Here is a 26237-nt window from a genome sequence, read left to right on the forward strand (position 1 = left end):
TTCATCCACTCTAGGACTCCTTAGGCTTATGCGTGAATTCTGTGGTTGTTTATCGTTTCAATAGAAGAGGACCATATAAAAACGATAAACAACCACAGAATTCGCGCATAAGCCTGAGGAGTCCTAGAGTGGATGAAACACCGAATATTCAGTGTAGCTTAATCGCCATATATATTTTATAAATTACTAATATATATATATATATATATATATATATATATATATATATATATATATTTTTTTTTTTCTTTTTTTTTTTTTTTTTTTGCTGATGAGGAGACTATGTTTTAAAGGACATATATATATATATATATATATCTTTAAGATGGAATTAGACCTGGAGTTTAAAGAGCAGAGTTTATTTTAATGTATTAGTAAATGTATTAATACTTTTTAAAGAAAACAGTGCCCATTGTACAATATATAATAAGCTCAATAGGTATAGGTATCCTAGAGCTATATTAATATTGAGTAAAACAATTCATAATTGTGACTTAAAAATCAATTTCAAAAGAAAAAAACAAACAAAATCAACTCGATTGTACGATCGTTTCGGAAACGATGTTCATTTTATTGAAATTGACAATAAGTTTTGACAATAATTTGACAAAAGTTTTGTCCTTTAAAACAGTCTCCTCATCAGCAAAAAAATAGGGCGGGGGTGGGAGGGAAGAAGTTAAAGACACCAAAATAAAACTAGCATTTTAGTCGTGAGTAAGGCAGATATTCCTTATTTATCTCCATTATAAAATTTGTTTTTAGTTCAGTCAGTCTATCTTTTGGCATGCTGTTATGTTTTGGAGATTTCAATAAAATGAACATCGTTTCTGAAACGATCGTACACTCGAGTTGATTTTTAATTCACAATCATGAATCGTTTTACTCAATATAGATATACATACACATACTACTTCAAGGTCCCAAACTAAACAACAATAAGTGTTAGATAGATTCAGGTCGAGTAAACAGCAATTTTTCCCTCTTTGTCAGAAACATCACTCATGAAATGTGAGTAGTAAAGGACAGAACGAGGGAAGTGAAGGTTACAAAGGCGTCAAAAGTAAACCCAAGCTCCACTATGTGATACGTGAAAATTGGATTTTTGGTTTATAATAATGAAAAAAAAATGCTTAGAGGGATAAAGTGATTATGTTGTATACAGTTTTGCGGTTAATAACATTGTGTAAAATATAAAAAATAAAAACTGACCTAAAGCAGGAATCACTGTTTCTAAGTGCGTTTGATCAAGTTTTATTTTCTCTCCAGATTCAATAATTTTCACAACAGCCGTAAAAAGATTCTGTACTTCCTGCAAAAAAAAAAAAACACAAAAAAGCAACAATAAAATAAAGCAGTTGTTGATGAATGTTGAAAAAAAATGTTTTGGTTCTTTTTTTCCAATGAACAAAAGTTTTTAGAAATGAAAATTATGCGAAGTTTTTTTATAAAGAGCATGGAGTCATTTTTATAATATTTTTGTATAAATTTTTTTTATAAAGAGCATGGAGTCATTTTTAAAATATTTTTGTATAAATTTTTTTATAAAGAGCATGGAGTCATTTTTAAAATACTTTTGTATAAATTTTTTTTATAAAGAGCATGGAGTCATTTTTAAAATATTTTTGTATAAATTTTTTTATAAAGAGCATGGAGTCATTTTTATAATATTTTTGTATAAATTTTTTTTATAAAGAGCATGGAGTCATTTTTATAAATTTGGTTTCATACAAATCTATATATATCTATAAAATTAAGAAAATATGTGTGAGGACATTTATCAACTTATATATTCAACAAATTTTTGATCTACAGAATTTAAATCTGATACATAGGGTATTCAAACACATGGAAAACTTTTTAATCGATTTTTATCCGGAAAAAGGGCTGCTAAAGGGTCAGATCTTTATCTGTTTGTCAACTGTTTCACGAATATGCATGCGTGAATTGTTCACGTGACAGATTGCTTATGTTAAGAATAAGTAGGTTTGAAAAAATTTTTTAAAGATCATGGCAAGCTGACCTAATGGTTATCGTACTTGACTCACTGTCTTTACGTTTCGATCTTTGTTTATTTTTATTTTTTTTACTTACAAGGAGTGAACTGTTTAGCAAAAAAATCAATCTGTTTCCCCATTCCCAATCGAAGATCAAATTTGAATAAACCTCTTCTGTCTTCTAACAGAGTTTGCTTAGCCTCTTTGAAAGTGTAAATAAGGAACTTTAAGGCTGGTTCATGTTCCGAATTTCCCGGATATTAAAAAACAAAAATAAAGAAAAATCTGTATCATGATTTGCGTGCTTGTGACAAAACGAAAATGTCATATTCCAAAAATCACATATCGAGTAGTTTCATTTTTAAATACGAAAATAAAATATTAATTGGATTCATCAGACTACTGTTCTCATCTTAAGTGTGATTTTCACAACGTTTTAGTCAATGTAACCTCCAACCTTCTTCAGGTGTATCTTGTCGAACTCAGGAATGTTTCTGTTGAACTCAGGAATTTGGACGGAATTCCGAATGGAACCCTTTATTTACTTCACAGAGGTAGCGTGCTCTTGTTCCGTCAGTCATGACTGGATAGAGGTTCTAAGTAATTTGCAATTGTATTTTTCAGTCACCCACACTGAGGATTGAATCTTCAACCTTCAGAAGAATATCACTTTTTACAATTGATTTTTCCAAGTGCTCTAACCACTTCACCACAGGTCCTTATAATTCATACATATCAAATTTATGTTGTAATGTCTATGAATTCCCATTAATCGCTTAAAAATTATTTTCTTTATAAAAATAAAACTACTTGATCAATTTATATAATTTTTAGAAGGTGATGTTTTCATTTTCTCGTATATCATACAAATTCTGGGAGGATCATGGAAAGGGGATATTCAAGAAGACGCAGTGAACAAAATATAGAAAATGTGAATGTTCATATGTTTTCGTAACAACGACGGGAACTTGGTTTTGCACATGACTACAAGTTTGAAATGCAATTGTTATTGCGAAAACACAAAGTGATTCATAGTGATTTTGATAAAAGCTGAAAGCACTGGAAATCTGAAGAGACTTGTTATCACTCAGATTGCAGGGAACACCATTTGTTTATAGTGATGCATAAAAGAACTCCTAGTTAGAAAATAATAATAAAAGCAGGGTTCAATACTCACCTTAACAACTGCCTTTTTTTTATAAAATTTTTCGCCTAATTTTTTGGTGATTATTTTCACAACAATGTTTTCATGGAGCCAATTATCTTTGCGGTTCATCTTTTCTCGTTTCATTTCCTCAAACTGGAATAAAAAAAAATTTTGCAAAAATATAAGAACGATGAAACTAACAATACAAAACTTTATGTTCAATGAAATAAAATGAAATCAGTGTGTGCACGTTACATATATATTACAATACTATTTTCCAAATAAATATTAATTTTATATATATACTATTTTCCAAATAAATAATGTCACATATGTATAGCAATATCTTTCAAATAATTATTAACGTTACGTATATATATATATATATAACAATATTTTTCATAAATATTAACGTTACATATATATTACAATATTTTTCAAATAAATAATAATGTTACATATATATTACAATATTTCCAAATATATATATGTAACCTTATTTATTTGGAAATATGTTAATATATATGTAATGTTATTATTTATTTGAAAAATATTATTATAATATATATGAAACATTAATGTTCATTTGAAAAATATTGTAACATATATGTAACGTTATTTATAACAATATTTTTCAAATAAATAACGTTACATATATATAACAATATTTTTCAAATAAATAACATTACATATATATAACAATATTTTTCAAATAAATAAGGTTACATATATATATATATATATAAGAATATTTTTCAAATAAATAATAACATTACATATATATATAACAATATTTTTCAAATAACGTTACATATATATATAACAATATTTTTCAAATAAATAATAACATTACATATATGTTTCAATATTTTTCAAATAAATATTAATGTTACATATATATAACAATATTTTTCAAATAAATAATATTATATATACAGAGACATGACTGAAAAGGATAGACACTAAGATAAATATTTTCTCAAGATTAATATATGCTTATTTATATTTACAGATAAGAATAGTGCTGAAATAAATTCGAGTATCTCATTAAAACTCCATCTCACAACATTGAAACATGCCACAAACCAAAGAAGCAGCAGACCTATCAGAATTTCTGCAAGGACAAATCATAGCTCAACATGAAGGTGGTCTTAATCAATGCAAAATAGCAGGAAATCTTTCAATACTCATTTCTACTGTTAAAAGAGTGATCATACAATTCACGAGAGAGGAAAAAGAGTGCACAAAACCTTTTCCAAGTCACCCTGGATCTTCTGAAAGAACCCTGCATCTTGTAAAAAGAAATGTTGAAAGGGATCCTCGGTGCAAAGCCTCTGACATTGTAACACAAACTAGTGTCAGTTCCAGAACAGCTGTAGAGCTTTTCTTTGTCCTGCCAATATCAAGTGCAGAAAAGATTGGGCTTAGGAGATGGTGGAGAGACCTGTGACCTTTTGACCCAATGTCATTTTCCCTGATGAGTCACGATTTTCATTATTTTCCAACAGTGGAAGGGTACATGGGTATGGAGGCTCCCTCAGCAAAAGTTTGACTTAAAAAGACTGCAGTTAACACTGAAACATGGGCGTTTCTTGGTCATGGTATTGGATGCAATTTGGAGTGATGGTCTCTCAGACCTGATAGAGTGCGAAGGAAACATCAATTCTGCTAAATATGTTTCAATATTACATGAATGACTCCTACCAATATTTTCAAAAGTAAAATGAACTCAGCTAACTCCCTATTTATGGAGGACGGTGCTCCTTGTCACTCTGCTAGGGCAACACAACATTGGTTGAGCCAAAATGGGATTAATAAATGTCCATAGTTAAGTCAGTCTCATGTCCTATGAACCAAATTGAAAGCCTTTGGAGCATATTAGACTGGAACTTTCGTAAAAAGAAAAGGAAGCCATCTTCTAAGCCTGAACTTTTAGCATTATTGCATCAGACATCCTAGCATTAAAAAGAGCAAAAGGAATGTCAGCCATGTATTAGTTATTAAATTTGTGACCATTTATTTTTTATTTTATTCTATAAATTATATGCTTATTGAAATAAACTGTTTCTTCGGATGTCTATTCATTTTTGTCATGTCTGTGAATATAATTAACATTTTTAAAACAAATATTAACGTTATATATATATATATATATATATATATATATATATATATATATATATAATATATATATTATATATATATATCTAATAACATTTAAAAAAAAAAAATCTTATATATTACATAAAAAAATGCAAGCATAAAAAGTAATATGGTCAAGATTAAACATGGAAAAGTTAAAGGACTAGTTATTAAAACTGGAAAAGAAAAAGACAAAATATTCTAGTAAAAAAATATAAATTTATAACTTAAAATATTGCAGCATTAAGAATTTCTTAAAAATTCAATTTAACATTATATATAAATTCTTAATGCTGCAATATTTTAAGTTATAAATTTACTATATTTTTACTAGAATATCTTGTCTTTCTTTTCCAGTTTTAACAACTAGTCCTTTACTTCTCCATGTTTAAGCTTAACCATATTACTTTTTATGCTTGCATTTTTCTATGTAATCCATGATTTTTTTCAGGCTTTGCTTTGAAATAAAATTTTTTCTGTTTCACTTGTTACCTGCGAATTATAAGCGACAGTACAGCTGAGCGACAGATCGGGACAGCAGTGAATTATTAGTGACAGTTTTTTTTTTGTTGTTTTTTATCTTGTTACATCATCATCTCCGCTGTTCCCAGCCGATTTGAGGTGGCGTAACAGATTTGGTTGCTATGGTAACCAACATTCAATCAAAAAAAAATTTAAAAAAACGTCGCTACATTCCTTACAGATTCTGAGAATTTTTTAACACCGTAACTTTATGACTTTTGTTTTACTGAACAAAAATTGAAAATTTTTTTTTTTCAAAATTTAGCTGAGAAGGTGCCCTATGAACTGTAAAAATTGTTTGAAATTTGGTCACAAAATGAGTGAGCGATGAAGCTTTAAAGCAGTTCTAAATGAGTAAAACTAAGACGTAATCATATATTCAAACACGGCAGTGTTTGAATGAGATATATATATATATATATATATTTTTTTTTTAAATAAATATTAACATTACATATATTTACAAAAACATTTTTAAAACAAATAGGAATGTTACATATTATACTACTAATAGTCAGGTTCCTAATGTAATTTTGTGGGAACTTTTTGGAGATTTGCAAATCTATACATTTTTGGAAAGGTTTTGGTCTCAGGAATCAGAAAAGCAATGTTTGCATTTGCCCAGATGCGTATATGGCGGCCATATTGGATTTACAAAATGGCCGCCATAAAATGTACGTTTTTGAATATCGCGGCTTCTAAATAAGCTGAAAAACTGATTTTAACTGCTAAATCTACATTTTCAGGGCCAGGGAAACCAATGGCGGTGGTTATAAAATTTTCCCAGATGTGTATATGGCAGCCATATTGGAATTTACAAAATGGCCGCTGTAAAATGTACGTTTTTTTAATATCTTCGCCTCTAAATAAGTCAGCACACTGATTTTAACTGCTAAACCTACATTTTCAGGGTCATAGAATCCAATGGTGGTAGTTATAAAGCAACAACATCTTTAACATTAACCTTTAGATGCATAACTGGGTTCAAACTGATGTGGTGTTGTTTTATTGCAATATCTTTGTAATAAAAAATATGTATCATTTATAAATTCATATTTCAGCTGTTCCTAAAAAATCTTGCTTTTATATCACTAATTCAAATTGTTAATTTACCTCTGATACTTTGAGAACTTGTAGTTTTTGTATTGCTATTCTAACATTACTGTAATTCTTTCTTTGTTTGTAGGTGAGGCATGAGTGATGAGTCGCAAAGTAGAGAGGAAGCATGTCAAACCAAGGAGTCCATTAACTGGAAGCAGTGCATTCTCTGCCAGTCTGATGATAAAAAGAAAGTCTTGGTGCAACATCCTCGATTAGAGTCCTATGGGCTCGTACTGCAAGTAATTCTAGAGAGGGCTAGTTTGAATGATGGGGACTATATCCAAATCCAAAGGCGATTGCAGAACTGCACACCAGAAACATTGTGTGAAGAGAGGGCGGTCTGGCATCGCTCATGTCATTCGAGTGCAACTAACAAAGTTGAAATACAACGTGCAAGAGATCGCATCGCACACGCTTTAGCTACAGGACACTACACTGCCAAAAAGCCTGGGCAGAAAAGAGGATTAAAGATGAGGCTGTTCCAGACACCTCTACATCTGGTTCTGCATTGCCATTCACACGATCACATACAAGTCCACTGGATAAGAAAGAGTGCTTCTTCTGCCAACAGGACAATGGCCAACAACTGTACCAGATCAGGACTGAGAATGCAGGTAAAACTCTCAAAGATGCTGTGGAAAGGTCCCATAATCCTGCACTGAAAACTAGGCTGAACACCTGCATATCACCAGGTGATGCACATGCAATTGATGCCCTATACCACAAAGCTTGCTGGACCCAAAATGTGTTCCATGCTCTTCGAGATACTAACACTAGAAAAACTGCTGAAGAACCCTTTCTACAAAAGGCGAGTCTGCTTGAGCTGATAAATCTTATTGATGTAGAAACAAAAAACAAAGCATACCTTGGGATGGATGATATTGAAACGACTTATGTTAATATGCTTGGTTCGGAAGTTTTTTAAGGTCATGTACCTGTATTCAGTAGAAAATGGCTGAAAGAAAGGATCATTACTTATTTGCCACACCTGAAGTCTGTTCGACCAAACATAAGGAAGCCAACTGTCCTCTACTCCCCAGATGCATGTGAAGAGGACATGGTTAATACCTCAATGACAACTGGTAAGGAGGAGAACAGTATGAAGACAATCTACAAAGCAGCACAGGTGATAAGGAAAAGCATTGTAACCTTCAAAGAGCCCAAGGAAAGAAATGTCATGCAGGTATCTAGTGACAATAATGATGTTCCAGCTGAATTATACACCTTAATCCATTGGATAATGGTTGGGCCTGCTGAAAAGCTGGAAACTGTAAAGAGAACTAAAGATGTTGACCGAGCAACACTGACGGTGAGCCAGAATATCATGTATAGGTTCAAATCCAGTAAACAGGTACGGTACAAGCCAAGCAATGAATCAGCGTTTAAGTCACCCCGTTCACGAGGGAATTCTCAGGTTCTGGGACTGGCACTGACTGTCCACCATGATACATGCAACAAGAAGCTGTTGAATCTTCTCAATGCTAATGGCTACGCTATTTCACATCGCCGTGTCCTTCTCATGGAAACTGCTCTGGCAAATGCTGTTGTAGAAAACACCAGAGCATACCAAGGCCTCTATGTACCACCATTCCTGAAGAAGGGGACCTTTGTGTTTTTCGTCGTAGATAACAGATTTTGCAGAGGATACTCCTGATGGGAAGGGAACCACCCACGGAACCATCACAGCAGTGTACCAGAAAGTTGACCCTTCTAAAGAACCTGTTGCAGAACCTTTGATTATAGGTGATGCAAAGAGTATATCAGTCACACCCTATCATGTAGACATGCTTCACTGTAATAAGCCCAAACCACAGGCTACCAAGAGGTCAGAACAGTTTGCCATTGGCCAGGGGATCTCAGAATCCTATCAGCTGACACAGCTTGGATGGGTTGTTGCATCTGCTTTATCCAGAATGAAACCTTGAGAAACCTCCAGCAAGATTCCAGGCTGGGCAGGATACAACTCACTGCTGTCTGAAAGCCTTCCCTTGACACAGGTTGGAGCCTTGCCACTACTCCCTGAGGTGGCACACGAGTGATCAACTCTACTAACTGTGATCGTACAAGCAAATAAGCTGAGAAAGTTGGCAGTTGGGGAAGATCACCCCACAGTCATTACCTTTGACATGGCTCTTTATGAGAAGGTGGTGCAGCTCCTAGATGCCAGACCTGACTTGAAACAAATGGTTGTTCCCAGACTGGGTGAACTGCATGTCATAATGGCTGCCCTCAGAGCGCTTGGTGCCTCCATGGAGAACTCAGGCATAGATGATGCCTGGGTGGAAGCAGGTGTGTATGGTCCTGCCACGACAAGGCAAATCCTGAAATGCACACACTACAAGCGAGCTCTCCATGCCCATATCTACTCATACATAGCACTCTATGAAATGGCTCTGGAGGTGTTCTTCAAGGACAACCCACAATTGAAAGATGTGTGCCTGACGGCAGCAGAAGGAGTAGAAGCTGCCTGCTCTGAGGATAAAGACACGAAGGCTGAATCCGTGAAGCAAGCAAACAGCACCCTTCAGGAAGCCTTGACCACTGCTGAGGTCATCACAGCATTTAAAAAATGGAAGGAACAGAAATCCCAGAATGCAATGTTCAAGGCCATGATGAGGTACCTAGATTGGGTGGAAGCAATTCTGTTCTTTGTAGCAGCAACTCGAAATGCTGACCTGGAACTCCATCTGCAAGCTGGAGAAGCACTTAGCAAACTGTTCTTTGCCATGGACCGCATCAAGTATAAGTGACTCTGGCCAAGATACATTGCAGATATGCATGACTTGAGAAGCAATCACCCTCATACATGGGAGGAATTACGAGCAGGCAATATATCAGTCACGGAAAGTGTCATTCCCTTCGTGTCTTTTGGGGCAGACCATGCATGTGAACACCTGAACAAACTGATGAAGACTAGCTCTGGCATAATAGGCATCTCCAACAATGCCAATGCCAGACAGAGATTTTTTCTGGCCACACCAGAACTTTCACGTCTGTCAAAAGAGTTCAAGAGTCAGTTTGGCATGGAAGCTGACAGAATCACAGAGCATCATGAGCTTGGACCAAGTGCAGTCAAGAGGGCACATGGTACAGTCGACAAGATCAAGGAAGCCTTGCTCAGCCATGGAAACCCCTTTACCACTAAAGTGGAAAAGTTGTACAATGTGATCACTAATGCCTACATCCCAGATGAGTATGTACCACATATCTTGAATATTGATGTCACTGGACAGAAGTTGTATAAGGATTACGTGTCAGAACGGATCAATGGAGATGTCAGCCTCTGGGCCCCTGTGAAGAAAGAGAACAACAAGATGTTCCTTTCTGGGAACAAGAAGATTACAGTGAAACTCAGAGACAATACTGTGGATCTGAAGGAGACCAAGGACCTGTTTGCAAAGCTGATGGTACTTGCCAGGTCAAGCCGAGACATCAACCAGAAAGAGGCCATAGGAAACCATGAATTCACTCTGACACCAAGAGCACTGTTTGCCCCTGATGGAACAATGCTGCCATGCTACAACAAGTCCAAGTTAATCCATCTACTTGAGAAGCTGACAAGAGAAGACATGCCCCATGAAGACCAGTCACCTCAAGCTGGAAATTCTACCCACCAAGATACAACGTATACAGGATTTACAGAGCCCACATCTACTGATCAGCCAAGTCGGAAGATAGCACTGGTGGATGGCATGGTGCTTGTGCAGAAGCTGAGCAAGAAACCAGCGACTCTAGTGACACTCAAGGATCTGAGTAGCTGCTTCAATGACAGACTGATGCAACTAACACGAGATTATGATGAAATCATCCTTGTTTTTGACACATACCGAGCAGATTCTCTGAAAAGTGCAACCAGAGAAAAACGAAGACAAGGAAAAGCTTCTGTTCAGTATCAAGTCAGAGATGACACTAACATCAAACACATCCCAATAAGGAGGTTCCTCTCCCATGACAAGACGAAGGCTGATCTGACTGACTATCTTGCTGCCCAAACTCTAGAGTATAACAAGGGATCATCCAAGCTGATCATCATATCTGCTTTTGGATACACTAAGAGCAACAGAGACCTGGTCTTTGAAGTAAATAACCATGAGGAAGCAGACACGCTGCTTATCCACCAGGCTGTGCTGGCTTCACAGCGAAACCCACCTGATGCACAGTTAGTATTTTTCGCTCCAGATACGGACGTTTTAGTGCTAGTCACAGCAAACTATGACCTATTGCTGAAAAACACGTCCATTTCTATGTCCTCTTGTGTTATACAAATTGAACTACTGTGGCGAGCTCTAGGTAAAGAAAGAGCAAAGGCTTTGCCAGCCTTCCATGCGTTCACTGGGACCGACAACACAGGGAGGTTCTCTCGTATATGCAAGACAACCTGGCTACAGATCTACCTCAAAGCAGACTCAGATGTTGTCAATGCTCTGCAAATGCTTATGGATGAAGCAGAAGTGACAGATGGAATGCTGTCAAAACTGGAATCCTTTGTATGTGCAGCTTACTCGCCAAAAGGGATCAACATAAAAACAATCCCTGAACTGCGATGGCATCTGTTCTGCAAGCATAGGGCAGAAAGTGACAGGCTCCCTCCAACACCTGGAGCTCTAAAGCAGCATATTTTAAGAGTCCATGTCCAAGCAAGAGTATGGGCACAAGCAACCATTGCTCTGCAGATTTCACAACTGGATCCTCTGGAAAATGGGTACTTCAAAGATTTGGATGGCACCCTAAAACCAACGACCACAGAGGTCCTCCCAGCCCCTAAGGCACTTCTTGAGATGATCACATGCAAATGTATATTTGACTGTTCTTCTGGCAGATGCTCTTGCAGGTCTAAAGACTTAGCTTGTACTGATATGTGTCGGTGCAGCAGGCAGTGCGAAAACGATGAAGATTCCCAAGCTGTGATGTATGAAAGTGATGTTGATGATGATGTTGATGATGATTATTATACATAGACTATGATCAAACATCTAATTATGTTTAAGATGGTTGCACAAACATTCAAAGTTTACAGTTAAAAGGCATTTCAATAAAAATAATTTTCTGACTAACTGCCAGGGTTGTTAAGTTTTTTACTCATATATTGGATTATGTGTTTCAAAAGGGGGGTGGGGTACAAAAGATAAAATGATAACGTGGACCATTGACTTCCTTGACACTGAAAATGTAGGTTTAGCAGTTAAAATCATTGTTCCAACTTATTTAGAGGCCACGGTATTACAAAACATACATTTGACGGCAGCCATTTTGTAAAATTCCAATATGGCTGCCATATATACATATGGGAAAATTTTATAACTACCACCAGTGGCTTCCTGGACCCTGAAAATGTAGGTTTAGCAGTTAAAATCAGTGTTCCAGCGTATTTAGAAGCCAAGATATTACAAAACGTACATTTTACGGCAGCCATTTTGTAAATCCAATATGGCCGCCATATAGGCATCTGGGCAAATGCAAACATTGGTTTTCTGATTCCTTAGACAATAACCTTTCCAAAAATGTATAGATTTGCAAATCTCCAAAAAGTTCCCACAAACGTTAAAATTGTGCCATTAGGAACCTGACTATAATATATTATAATATTAACAATAATATTATTCAAATAAGTATTAACATTACAAGCATATAACAATAACAATTTTTCAAATAAATATTAACAATTATTTTTATACCTGGACACATTTCAAACTTTCATTTTATTCAGTACTAGCTGTACCCGGCCACGCGTTGCTGTGGCTCAGTTTGTTAAAATGGAACACATGTGAAAGTAGAGAAAAGTTTGATTCTTTTTTTCAAGAGAATGTACAAATTATTTTTTTTTTTAACAGATGTTAAGAAAATAAACAGAAAAATACTTCCATCATTAATTATGCAAAAAAATAAATAAAATGTTGATTTAGTGTTTCAGTATGCTTATAAATTATGATAAAACTTGCTGAGTATGTACTGTTTTACGGTTGTTGTAAAAATGGAACGGAAACTTAAATTTCACTTCATTTTAATCTTTCTTAATTTTTTAATTGTCCCCCCCCCCCAACGAATATAAGCAAAATAGTAACATTCAACAATTGTACTTTATGTATATAAAACACAAAATGGGTGTTTGTATTACTGTACACATAGATTCGAAAAAGTTGTCCAAAAAAAAAAACAAATATATAACAAATAAATGTTATCAAAGCCAATATAAGTTACTTTTCTGCCAAACTGGATATATATATATCGTGTTTTTATTCAATGTAACATATTTATTCAGCTCGAAAACCATACAGTGTTTACCGATGTATTCGAAAATTCAAGATGGCGTCTCACACCCTCTTTAACACCGTAAGTATGGAAAAAGGTGTTATAAATAAAAAACTATACAAAATACTATGAAAAACCCGCCGTCAACCTATGTCACGGTAACATATATTGAGCGAGTTTTTAACAGTGTTTTATCCGGTTTTTTATTTATAACATCTTTTCCCACACTTACTGTGTTAAAGATAGAATCAGACGCCATCTTGAATGTTCCAATACATCGGTAAACACTGTATGTTTTTCGAGCTGAATAAACATGTTACATTGAATAAAAACACGAAAAATATATCCAGTTTATTAGAAAAGTAACTTATCTTGCCTTTGATAACATTTATTTGTTATATAGTTCTTTTTGTACAACTGTTTCGAATCTATGTGTAGAGTAATACAAACCCCACAAAATATTTATTAAACAAAGAAATAAAAAAAAAAAAAGTTTATAACGAAAGGGAAATAATCGCTTGATTTTTAAGTAATCGTCTGAAATTTTGCAAAATCGCTAATTCTCCCCCCCCAAAAAAAACTCCATAATGTTCCGTAGTTGTCAAAAAACAAATATATAACAAATAAATGTTATCAAAGGCAAGATAAGTTACTCTTCTACCTAACTTGATATATTTTTGCGTGTTTTTATTCAATGTAACATGTTTATTCAGCTCGAAAAGTATATAGTGTTTACCGATGTATTGGAACATTCAAGATGGAGTCTGATTCTCTCTTTAACACGGTAAGTTTGGGAAAAGATGTTATAAATAAAAAACCTAATAAAATACTGTTAAAAACTCGGTCAATAGGTTGACATATATTCGGCGTGTTTTTAATAGTATTTTGTATAGTTTTGTATTTATAACACCTTTTTCTATACTTACGGTGTTAAAGAGGGTGTGAGACGCCATCGGTTTTCGAGCTGAATAAATATGTTACATTGAATAAAAACACGAAAAATATATCCAGTTTTGCAGAAAAGTAACTTATCTTGGCTTTGATAACATTTAATTGTTATATATTTGTTTTTTTTTGACAACTTTTTCGAATCTATGTATACAGTAATACAAACCCCCTTCGGAGGTTGGAACCCCCCCCCCCCACCCCACCTAAAATGTACTTGGAAAAATCGATTTTATAGTGAGATTTAAGAATGGTTAGTCGAAAAAAAGGTGAAAAACAAAACAAATAAGCAATAAATAATTATTACCAAAGGCAATAAATGCTACTTTTTTTTACTTACATGAATCAGTTTACTTAATGTTTGAAAGTATTTTCAATCTTTTTTTTTTATTTGTTAATAAAAGTAAAAAATAAAAAAAAAAAGAAGTCTTATTATCGTGACGTCTGACAGCGATCGCCCGATCCATGGCTAACGTGTAGTAACGTAAACCGGCCGCCAAGAAAAAGAACAAAAAGGGAAGTCCATGTACGTGAATATCGCCGCATATAAATTTACCTGAATGTCGTCTGGTAAGTGGTACGGTGAAAAAGTAAAGGAACGTGGCACATATAGAGTTGGATACACAAGTAAGAGTCGTAGAGTGATAGTGTAAGTAAAACCTGGAATATCAGGTTGTTTCGTTTCATTTTAACAATGGAAAGAGCAGAAAATGGAGAGAAAAGAAAGAAAGAAGGAAAGACCGAAAGGAAAGATTATGAATGTGACGATCTTAAACATGCCGTAGCGTAAATCACAGTATAGCGTTTAGTTTGTGTTTATGTTTATGGAAAGAAAGAGAAACATAGGGAAGTACCCCCACCACCATCACCCATAAAGCAAAAAGACAACGAAAGGTAAGAAAGAAAGAAAGAAAGAAAAAGAAGCACGTAAGGAAAGAGCAAAACGTAAGTTGTGTTTGTGTAAGTAAGTTTGGTGCGTTTCACGTAAATGTCAATTCAGGTTTTCATTAAACTCTAACCACGCGGGTTATAACGAAATCGAAGTAATGTAATTGTGAATTCAATTCCAGGTTCTGTTTGAATCTAATTTTATTATAATAAATGTTTTAGAAATTGTGTTTATGTTTTATCCTAACCAATGGCAAAGTAAGCGTGGTTCGTTTCAGCGTAAGTCCAGTCCAGGTTTTAGATTAATTATAACCGGTTGTCGGTTTTAAATGTCTCCTGAATTCAATTCCAGGTAACGGATTGTGTTCTGTGTGAATTTAATTTTATTATAATAAATGCTTTATGAATTGTGTTTATGTTTTATGCTAACCAATGGCAAAGTAAGCGTGGTTCGTTTCAGCGTAAGTCCAGTCCAGTCTTTAGATAAATTCTAACCGGTGGTCGGTTTTAAATGTCTGCTGTGAACGGTCTGGAACGGTGTGAGTGGCGGTGGTAGGATGAATTTGTTAGAGAGAGTTTACTTTACTACTTCCATTAAATGTAACCGATTTCTACAGTGGACTCTCACCAGACAGAATATAGGAAACTCTGATCAGCGAGATACTGGATATGTATTAACCCTATAACATACGGCAGATGTCGTGATTCAGTTTGTGAATGATACGGCTGCAGCAAATGTATACAGGTGCATTCCTATAAAGGTCAAAGTCATAGGGGAAAAAATGAGTTCATTTTATTTATATAGATAGAAGATGATAATTATAGCCAGTCAGGAGATTTGAACACAGTCACAAGTCACCTTTGACTTCGTAGGTTGGTATCCAAGCTATCAGAAGTTAATGCAATACGTGAGGCAAATTAATTAAGCATCCATAAATGCCAAATCATAGATGTTGGAAAGCCTTCTACTTTAATAGTCTCTTCCCTAAAACTGCTAGACATTAGAATTTCCTCCCTGTTTCCTGCTTCCCTAACTGTCTTCTTCTTGTGTTGTGGCATTGTTCATGCTGTAGATGAAATGATGGTTAGGATTCTCCACAAACTTCAGTCCATTGTTGGTCCGATTCCTCTGAAGACATCACATGATTTTGAACTTGGCAGAATACATGGGGTGGGTTGCCATTACGTTCCCCAGCACAATGGCATCTGACTCACCTGTTTGCATCTACCTGTTGTTCTTAGATCATCCGCATAGCTGCAGTTGAATAACTCTTAATACCATAGAACCATTGATCTGCTAGAGATTAATCTTCCTTCATGACCTGCCGACATCATCAGAGTTACCTCTTCCTAGATGCATGTCTTATCTAAGACGAGGGGTGCATCTCACCCAGTGAATTAATGCTCCTCCAGACACCAACCTGGAAATTTCTTATAAATCTGTGCGGTACATGCAGCGCCTAGCCTTCCCAACTGGTCACCCATCTGGTACTGGCCAGGCTCATCATTGCTTAACTTCAGAGAACTGGTATGTCAACGTGATTGTGTATTATTCCCTGACTGTACTAACATGCAAAATTTTAAATGTAATGTGAATAAACATCTCACTCATCTTCTCACATAATCTCCGGTAGACATGGTTGCAAATAGTGGCAATATGTTTTGTTTGGGATAAACTAAACAAGATCTCCTGGTGCAATCAGGTGGCTGCTGGCGGACCCTGGGTATGGAAGCAGGATTCAGCACCGGTCCACAAGTCCAAAATAAATAAAATAAAAATCAATAAAGAAGGAAATGGCACAAAAACACTGACCTTCATGATTTCATCCAAAGCAGATGATTTCCGCTTGGCGCCAACAGGGGCAAGGGGTTCTTTGAAAGGTTTTGTTACTTTGGGTTTGCTTTCAGAAACATTTTTCAACACATTCTTTACTTCCATTCTGAAAAATAAAATGAGAGTTTTTTGTTTTTTTTTATTACTATCCTCATCTTGGTTGTGATTTTTCACAACATTTCTACGGGTGCATTTTTTCAAACTTGGGAATTAATTGTTTTAGAGACAATCATCAAGGGAACATTTTTATTCATTAGACTTTGAAATCAACAATTACATTTTAACCTTTAAAAAAAAAAATTTTTGCATTTAATTTGTTTTTGCTGAAGTCAATCCAAACAGAAACTCTCATTTAAAAGTTCAGTTATAATCACCCAGATTTTTCATTATTATAATTTTCTTGTTTGAATTTGATGGATCAATAAATATTGTAATTTATTCGGTTATAGTCAGTAATGTAGTTCCTAACTTCCGGCGTGGCTGCTACCGGAAGCAGTGACAAGGCAAATCAGTTCCTTCACTTTTATTGTTCTTCAGTATTTCTATTGTGAAGTGATTTATTGAAATAAAGTATAAGATACAAACATCATTGAAAAGTATACAATAAAAATTAACAAATTATATGCAGATAAAAATAACATGATTAGTCTTTATTTGCACTTTTAATGACAAAATTTAAAAAATGTTTTAATTTCATTTGAAATTTTATAAGAAGTATACATTTATGAAATCAGAAAAATATTTTTTTTTTAATTAAAAAGAAAAATTTCTTCTTTGAATTTATATAAAAAAAACTATGCTTATGAAAGTATAAAAATAAAATTATTGAAATCAAAATAACAAATAATTTATAGACGTGAGAGAAAAAGGTGAAGGAACTGATTTGCCTTATCACCGCTTCCGGTAGTGTTACGCCAGAAATTAGGAAGTATGTTTGCAGACTATAGGGTGAGACAATAACAGTGTCGCCTTAAAGAAAACAACACTACAGCTTTATTTTAAAACTTTATTGAAAAACTCAATTCAGGTAATTTGATTATGTAATAGAGCTGACATTTATTCAATGTAGCCGCCTTCAGCCTCAATCACAGGAAATACTCAACAGATGGCAGTGATCAAGCTGGCTTTGATGTTGTGGGGGGGCGGGTCATGTTGGTGATGTTCTCGACATATGACCAAACAAAGTAGTCCAGCAGGTTTATGTCTGGGTAGGGAGTAGTGAGAGAAGGGTACAAATTCCTAGCACTCCAGAAGCCAAGCCTGGGTCTTTTTGGACTTGTGGACCGGTGCCGAGTCCTGCTGCCATACCCAGGGTCTGCCAGCAGCCACCTGATTGCACCAGGGGATCATAACACTCTTAAACACATCAAGGTACACTTTGGTGTTGACTTTCAAACTGACTTTGAAGATGTGAGGTGGCATGATGTGGGCATCACTTGAAAACACACTTTAAAAGATACCAAAGACCATAACCGTGGCTGGAAACTTTGTTTTCGTCACTCTGGGCATATCCCTGTTATTCATAGCAATCCAACGATGCATTTTGAGGGTGCTGGCAATGGTCCTGTTGTCAAAACTTGGATCGGTAGAGAGCATGAGTTGTACAGCTTATTGAACATTGTGTCACTTTCAAACATGATAGACGGTTCCTATTGCTTTTGAGATTTGCACACAACTGGCCAACAACAATAAAAAGAAAACCGGTTTTCAAACAGGTATGGAATCATGTTGTCGTATCTAGGGCGACAATTTTATCATTTCTAGGCATGAGGTTTAGTATCATTATATCTTGATTTTAATTTTTGTAAGCAAAGATAAAGTGGCGCAAAACTTAATAAATCTTAATCAGGTATTCTTTCAATATAAAGCACAATTCTTTCCTTATAATTGAAAAGAAGCCTGAAAACAATTTTTAAATAAAAATGTAAAAAAAATTTAAAAAATAAAAAATTTTTACTTACTTTTTGTCATCCTCTTTTTTCTTGGCGCAACCAAGGTTAAAAGCCACTGGAATAAAAAAAAAAAATTTAAATAAAATTTAAATAAAATGTAAAAAAATAAAAAATAAAAATTTAAATAAAAATGTAAAAAAAAATTTTTTTTAATTTAAATAAAAATGTAAAAATAATTTTTTAAATTTTAAATAAAAATGTAAAAAAAATTTTTTTAAATTTTAAATAAAAATGTAAAAAAAATAATTTTAAAATAAAAATGTAAAAAACTAAATATTTTTAAATAAAAATGTTAAAAAAAAATATTTTTAAATAAAAATGTAAAAAAAAATATTTTTAAATAAAAATGTAAAAAAAAATATTTTTAAATAAAAATGTAAAATAAATAAATATTTTTAAATAAAAATGTAAAAGAAATTTAAAAAATTTTAAATAAAAATGTAAAAAAAAAAAAAAATTTTTTTAAATAGTATCAAATTAAATTCCAGAATTAAAAACAGTAAATATATAGTATAGTAATATAAATTGTATGTCTGGATGTCTGTCAACACTTATGTCTCAGAGAATTAGAAGAAACATATTTCTTCAAAGGAAATAGTCACATTTAGTTAGAATGAACTACTTTAAAAAGTTTCTTTTTTTTTTTTTTAAATGACTTGACTTAAGGCAACATTTACCCAGGATGGGCTGAGCTACAGCTTTTAAATTTGAAAATTTATAAGCAATATTTATAAAAAAAAAAAAAAAAAACAAAAAAAAACTCCCTCATCATTATTTAGATTTGTGTATCCTGAAGATCTCAAAATCCATAGTGAAGGAATTTGGATTGACTTGAAGTGACATTCACCCAGGATGGGTTGAGCTGGCCACTCCAGTAGAACACACAGCATTCCGGACAAGCACGGACCATGCACGACAGTTGACAACATCCAAGATAGTGATAGGCAGCCAGTTTCAGGACCAGCGGCGAACACTATAGACCCTTGGACGAAAGCTAGGTTTGATGTTAGCTTTGATGATGTGTAACCATGTCTTCAACTGGACTCCAGGGTGTTTTCACCAATGTTGGAGTGGTTCTGGAGCTATTGTTTTGTGGGTGAACTCTTCAGAGTTGCTGAAGTAACAAACTCTCATTAAAAAGTGGTTAATATTCTTTCTTTAATATTCATTTACTTCAACTATAGAAAGAAATTAATTTGTTTAGAGTATATATATATGTCTTTGCTAAACCCTATAATAATTTCTTTAGCTATATAAAAAAAAAATGGAATACTGTTGCCACATTTGCTTGGTTCATCCTATCAAACCTTGATAGAGTTCAAAACCAGCTTTGACAGCTCGTATGTGATGCCCTTTTCTTCTCTTCTCTGCAACCTCTTCCCCACAGAAGAAACGTTGCAAGCCCATCTCTGCTCTATTGTTATTTTCATGGTAAATGCGCCACTAAAATCCTATGATTCCTCCTTACCAAATTTTCACAAAAAACACTCGACTAGCTACAACAACTATATACAATCCCCACACACTCTAACTGTGCCTAAATCTAAATGCAGATTTCATGAACAAAGCTTCTTTCCCAGAACTTCCTGCCTGTGGAACACTGTTCTGCTGTTCTGCTTCCCAGTTGAATACAACATGGTAGCCTTCAAATCCAATGTAAACAAGTTCTTGTCGGGCCGTCCCCATAATCAAATTCTACCCAATTTACACCATTAACAATTACTACACTACTACTTTACATTCATTAACCCTTATCCTTGAGTGGCCTTTGAGCCTTGATAAGTGATGACTCCCAAGTAAAAAAAGAAAATAAAAAGAAAGAAATTAATATTGAGTAAATATTAGTTTCTTTATATAGCTAAAGAAATTCATATAGGGTTTCGCAAAGCTTACATAAAGAAATTCATTTATAATTCACCAAAACTATAGAAAAAATTCATTTACAGTTCAGCAAGACTATAGAAAAAATTCATTTACAGTTCAGCAAAGCTATATAAAAAAATGCGGCTTTTTTTCTTTTTACAAAGGAGTTACCACTTATTAAGGCCCGAAGGCCACTCAGGCATAAAGGTTAATGAGCGTACAGTAGTCAATGAGAACATGTTGTAGTAATCGTTAGTCATGGGAATTGGGTAAATTGGATTATTTAAGGAGATGGCTCATCAAGAATTTGTTTACGTTAGACTTGAAGACAACCGTATTGTAGTCAGTTGGAAAGCAGGAAAATGGAACAGAGTTCCACAGGCGTTTATTCAAATTGGAATTTATAGCAGCAATTAAAAGTAAAGAAAATATGGAAAAATCTGTATGATGTACGTACCAGTCAGGGAATGAAGATGAAATATTCGAAAAGTCATGTAATTTGACCAAGTAGTTTGTTTTTTTATTCAAGAAAATCAAATTTTACTCATTGTTGATGAAGGGGGGAAAAATAGCAGCCATAGTATAATCAAGGGCAGACAACTGACTTTCATTTCAATTGAGGGGAGGGATATTGTCAGAAAAACAGCGGAAGTGTAAGATTTGAAACAAAACAATAATTTATTAAAATAATGTGTATTTCTTTTTCCCAGAAAATTAAATTTTTAAAAGAATGAAAAAAAAAATTTTTTTTTTTAGAAGGGTCATTTTATAAAAAGTTAGAAACAAAATTTGAAGATGCTTAAAATGGCTTCAGCTTTCACTTATTTGTAAAAAAATGGCAAATTTGTTTTTCGGAAAAAATAAAAAAACTACTTAATCAATTTTTGTGATTTTTGGAATATGCCATCTTCATTCTGTGACAAGTAGGTACACGATAAAAATTTTTCTTCATTTTTGTTTATCGCCATAAGTGCCAAAGTGAATAAGCACCGTAATTTGTATCATTGTATGTGTTGCCTCTTTGTAAATAAAATGTCTATGTCAAGTCAACTGTAAGCAGCCATGTTTCCTCCACTACACACATGTGCACATATTTGTCTTTAGACACAATCTTCTGCAAGGCATTAATAGTTATAATATGCCGACACATAACAAATTCTTTACTTAATGTATTTTTTAATTCTCATTTTTCTCAGCTTTAATCACTTAGAAATACATTGAGGATGTTGTGAAGACTGCTGCAAGGAAGGTGGCTTCCCTCTATCGTGCTAGAGAACTACTCATACCTGAGAGTATCCTATACCTCTATAAGGCCACCATTCATTCATATATGGAGTATTGTTGCAACAACCTTAACTAGTGCATCTAGCACTAGTCGCTCCCTCTTGGATAGGGTCCAAAAAGGAGTCTCCAATCTAATCGGTCCCGCTTTGTCAACTAAGCCCCAGTCCCTGTCCCATCATCACAATGTTGCATCTCTATGCCATGTTATACAAGTATTTTAATGGGGTGTGCCCCCATTTAATGGGGTGTGCCCCCACAACAAAATCATTCCCTTTCACTCGTGAGGTTCCTAAATGCCAGAAAGCTTTCTACTCTAATAGTTTCTTCTCTCAAACAGCTAGACGTTGGAATTCCCTTCCTGCTACCCTGACTGTACTGATATGCAGAAGTTCAAATGTAATGTAAACCAACATTTTATTAATCTTTCTTGGGCATGGTCTCAATCAGTAGCCTCTTACGTCCAAGTGGCAATGTGCCTTGTTTGGGGGTGAAGGTGAAAAAAAAACAAAAACATTCTCGTTTAGGAATAATCTTCTGCAAGGTATTAATAATTATGATATGCCGAGAAATTCTTTATTTTTTTTAGATTTTTTAATTATTTTTTGCATCTTTAATCACTTAGAAATTGATGCTTATCGAGGAATCATGCCATAAACGTAGGTCTGTTGTGGAATTATAACACTAACACAGGGTAGAATGATAAAAGTGTTGCCCTAAAGACAACAACACTACAACTTTATTTTAAAACTTTTAATGAAAAAAAATCAATTCAGATAACTTGATTATGTAGTAGATCTGATATCTATTCAATGTAGCCACCTTCAGCCTCAATTACCGCCTCGATACAGGTCCAGAACTGGGAGCATGCCTTTTCCACAAGCGCTGACAAGAATCAGAGAATATTTGGCAGATGGCGGCAATCAGGCTGGCTTTGGTGTTGTGGGAGGTCATGTTGGTGATGTTCTCGATGTATAACCAAATGAAGTAGTCCAGTGGGTTCAGGTCAGAGGAGGATGGGAGGGCACTGAGAGAAGGATATAAAGTCGTAGAACTCCTCCTGAGGCCAAAAAGACATCTCTTTAGACTTGTGGGCCGGTTTTCATCAAACGCAAATGGAATCATGCTGTCTTTTCTAAGGGATAATTTTATCGTTCCACCCTTTACAAAGAATTCTGAGGACATTCTGCATGAATGGAGGCCCTGCGATAGCCCTTTTGTTAAAACTGTAAAAGTATTTATCTAAGTAATCTGGTTAATGTAGTGTCAGAATATATCTGGTTATCACAGTTTATCTCCAATATCCTTATAGGAGTCTGTGATATATTTCGATTGTATGGACACCCAGTGCAAAAAGAAACCCCATAATATCTTTATACCATATTTAGAAAGAACAGACACTACCCTTGATCTTAGCCAGAAGACCAAGAAGGTATATTTTAGATTCAAGTACAGTCCAAAAGCGACATCATTTTTTTTTTGCATTGCAAGTCATCTCAGCGTGTATTCAATTGAAAATTTCTAAATCCAAACAAGAGAGGATGTAGGTATAGCTAGATGACAATCCTATAGACCAAGTCATCTCAGCGTGTATTCAATTGACAATTTCTAAATCCAAACAAGAGGGGATGTAGGTATAGGTAGATGACAATCCTATAGACCAAGTCATCTCAGCGTGTATTCAATTGACAATTTCTAAGTCCAAACAAGATGGGACGAAGGTATAGGTAGATGAGAATCCTATAGACCAAGTCATCTCAACGTGTATTCAATTGAAAATTTCTAAGTCCAAAAAAGAGGGGACGTAGGTATAGGTAGATGACAATCCTATAGACCAAGGCAAGTCAATGTGTATTCAATTGAAAAATTCCAAGTCCAAACAAGAGGGCATGTAGGTATAGGTAGATGAGACTCCTATAGACCAAGTCATCTCAACGTGTATTCAATTGAAAATTTCACAGTCCAAAAAAGACGGGACGAAGGTATAGGTAGATGACAATCCTTTAGACCAAGTCATCTCAGCATGTATTCAATTGACAATTTCTAAGTCCAAACAAAAGGGGATGTAGGTATAGATAGATGACAATCCTATAGACCAAGCCTTCTCAGATTGTATTCAATTGAAAAATTTCTAAGTCCAAACAAGAAGGGATGTAGGTATAGGTAGATGAAAATATTATAGACCAAGGCAAGTCAACGTGTATTCAATTGAAAAAATTCTCAGTCCAAACAAGAGGGGATGTAGGTATATATAGATGAAAATCCTATAGACCAAGCCTTCTCAGATTGTATTCAATTGAAAAATTTCTAAGTCCAAACAAGAGGGGATGTAGGTATAGATAGATGACAATCCTATAGACCAAGGCATCTCAGCGTGTATTCAATTGAAAAATTGCTATGTCCCAACAAGAGGGGATGTAGGTATATATAGATGACAATCCTATAGACCAAGCCTTCTAAGATTGTATTCAATTGAAAAATTTCTTAGTCCAAACAAGAGGGGATGTAGGTATAGGTAGATGACAATCCTATAGACCAAGTCATCTCAGCGTTTATTCAATTGAAAAATTTCTAAGTCCAAACAAGAGGGGACGTAGGTATAGGTAAATGAGCATCCTATAGACCAAGGCATCTCAGCGTGTATTCAATTGAAAAATTTCTAAGTCCCAACAAGAGGGGATGTAGGTATATATAGATGAGAATCTTATAGACCAAGCCGTCTCAGATTGTATTCAATTGAAAAATTTCTAAGTCCAAACAAGAAGGGATGTAGGTGTAGATAGATGACAATCCTATAGACCAAGTCATCTCAGATTGAATTCAATTGAAAATGTCTAAGTTCAAACAAGAGGGGACGTAGGTATAGGTAAATGAGAATCCTATAGACCAAGTCATCTCAAATTGAATTCAATTGAAAATTTCGAAGTCATAACAAGAGGGGACGTATGTATAGGTAAATGAGAATCCTATAGACCAAATCATCTCAGATTGTATTCAATTGAAAATTTCTAAGTCCAAACAAGAAGGGATGTAGGTGTAGATAGATGACAATCCTATAGACCAAGTCATCTCAGATTGTATTCAATTGACAATTTCTAAGTCCAAACAAGAGGGGACGTACGCATAGGTAGATCAGAATCCTATAGACCAAGGTATCTCAGATTGTATTCAATTGAAAATTTCTAAGTCCAAACAAAAGGGGACGTAGGTATAGGTAAATGAGAATCCTATAGACCAAATCATCTCAGATTTTATTCAATTGAAAATTTCTAAGTCCAAACAAGAGGGGACGTACGCATAGGTAAATGAGAATCCTATAGACCAAGTCATCTCAGATTGAATTCAATTGAAAATGTCTAAGTTCAAACAAGAGGGGACGTAGGTATAGGTAAATGAGAATCCTATAGACCAAGTCATCTCAAATTGAATTCAATTGAAAATTTCGAAGTCATAACAAGAGGGGACGTATGTATAGGTAAATGAGAATCCTATAGACCAAATCATCTCAGATTGTATTCAATTGAAAATTTCTAAGTCCAAACAAGAAGGGATGTAGGTGTAGATAGATGACAATCCTATAGACCAAGTCATCTCAGATTGTATTCAATTGACAATTTCTAAGTCCAAACAAGAGGGGACGTACGCATAGGTAGATCAGAATCCTATAGACCAAGGTATCTCAGATTGTATTCAATTGAAAATTTCTAAGTCCAAACAAAAGGGGACGTAGGTATAGGTCAATGAGAATCCTATAGACCAAATCATCTCAGATTGTATTCAATTGAAAATTTCTAAGTCCAAACAAGAGGGGACGTACGCATAGGTAAATGAGAATCCTATAGACCAAGTCATCTCAGATTGAATTCAATTGAAAATTTCTAAGTTCAAACAAGAGGGGACGTAGGTATAGGTAAATGAGAATCCTATAGACCAAATCATCTCAGATTGTATTCAATTGAAAATTTCTAAGTCCAAACAAGAGGGGACGTACGCATAGGTAAATGAGAATCCTATAGACCAAGTCATCTCAGATTGAATTCAATTGAAAATTTCGAAGTCATAACAAGAGGGGACGTAGGTATAGGTAAATGAGAATCCTATAGACCAAATCATCTCAGATTGTATTCAATTGAAAATTTCTAAGTCAAAACAAGAGGGGACGTAGGTATAGGTAAATGAGAATCCTATAGACCAAGTCATCTCAGATTGAATTCAATTGAAAATTTCTAAGTCCAAACAAGAGGGGACGTATGTATAGGTAAATGAGAATCCTATAGACCAAGTCATCTCAGATTGAATTCAATTGAAAATTTCTAAGT

General features: G+C 34.5%; 1 protein-coding gene and 1 pseudogene across 1 annotated transcript in view; both read right to left on the reverse strand.

Moving 5' to 3' along the window:
• Nucleotides 1-26237, reverse strand: part of LOC145243759 (DNA/RNA-binding protein KIN17-like) — a 67286-nt gene that overhangs the window by 10598 nt on the left and 30451 nt on the right. The window contains exons 2-5 of the mRNA XM_080106802.1: nucleotides 18784-18829; nucleotides 16802-16928; nucleotides 3172-3294; nucleotides 1210-1309 (exon numbers count right to left, since the gene is read on the reverse strand). Coding sequence (XP_079962928.1) covers nucleotides 1210-1309; nucleotides 3172-3294; nucleotides 16802-16928; nucleotides 18784-18829 — 396 coding nt within the window. The remainder of the gene's footprint in view (nucleotides 1-1209; nucleotides 1310-3171; nucleotides 3295-16801; nucleotides 16929-18783; nucleotides 18830-26237) is intronic.
• Nucleotides 23180-23354, reverse strand: LOC145244117 (U2 spliceosomal RNA; annotated as a pseudogene).

This window comes from Euprymna scolopes, chromosome 22 (genome assembly GCF_053919585.1).
Source record: "Euprymna scolopes isolate OS-2025 chromosome 22, ASM5391958v1, whole genome shotgun sequence".
NCBI lineage: Eukaryota > Metazoa > Mollusca > Cephalopoda > Sepiida > Sepiolidae > Euprymna > Euprymna scolopes.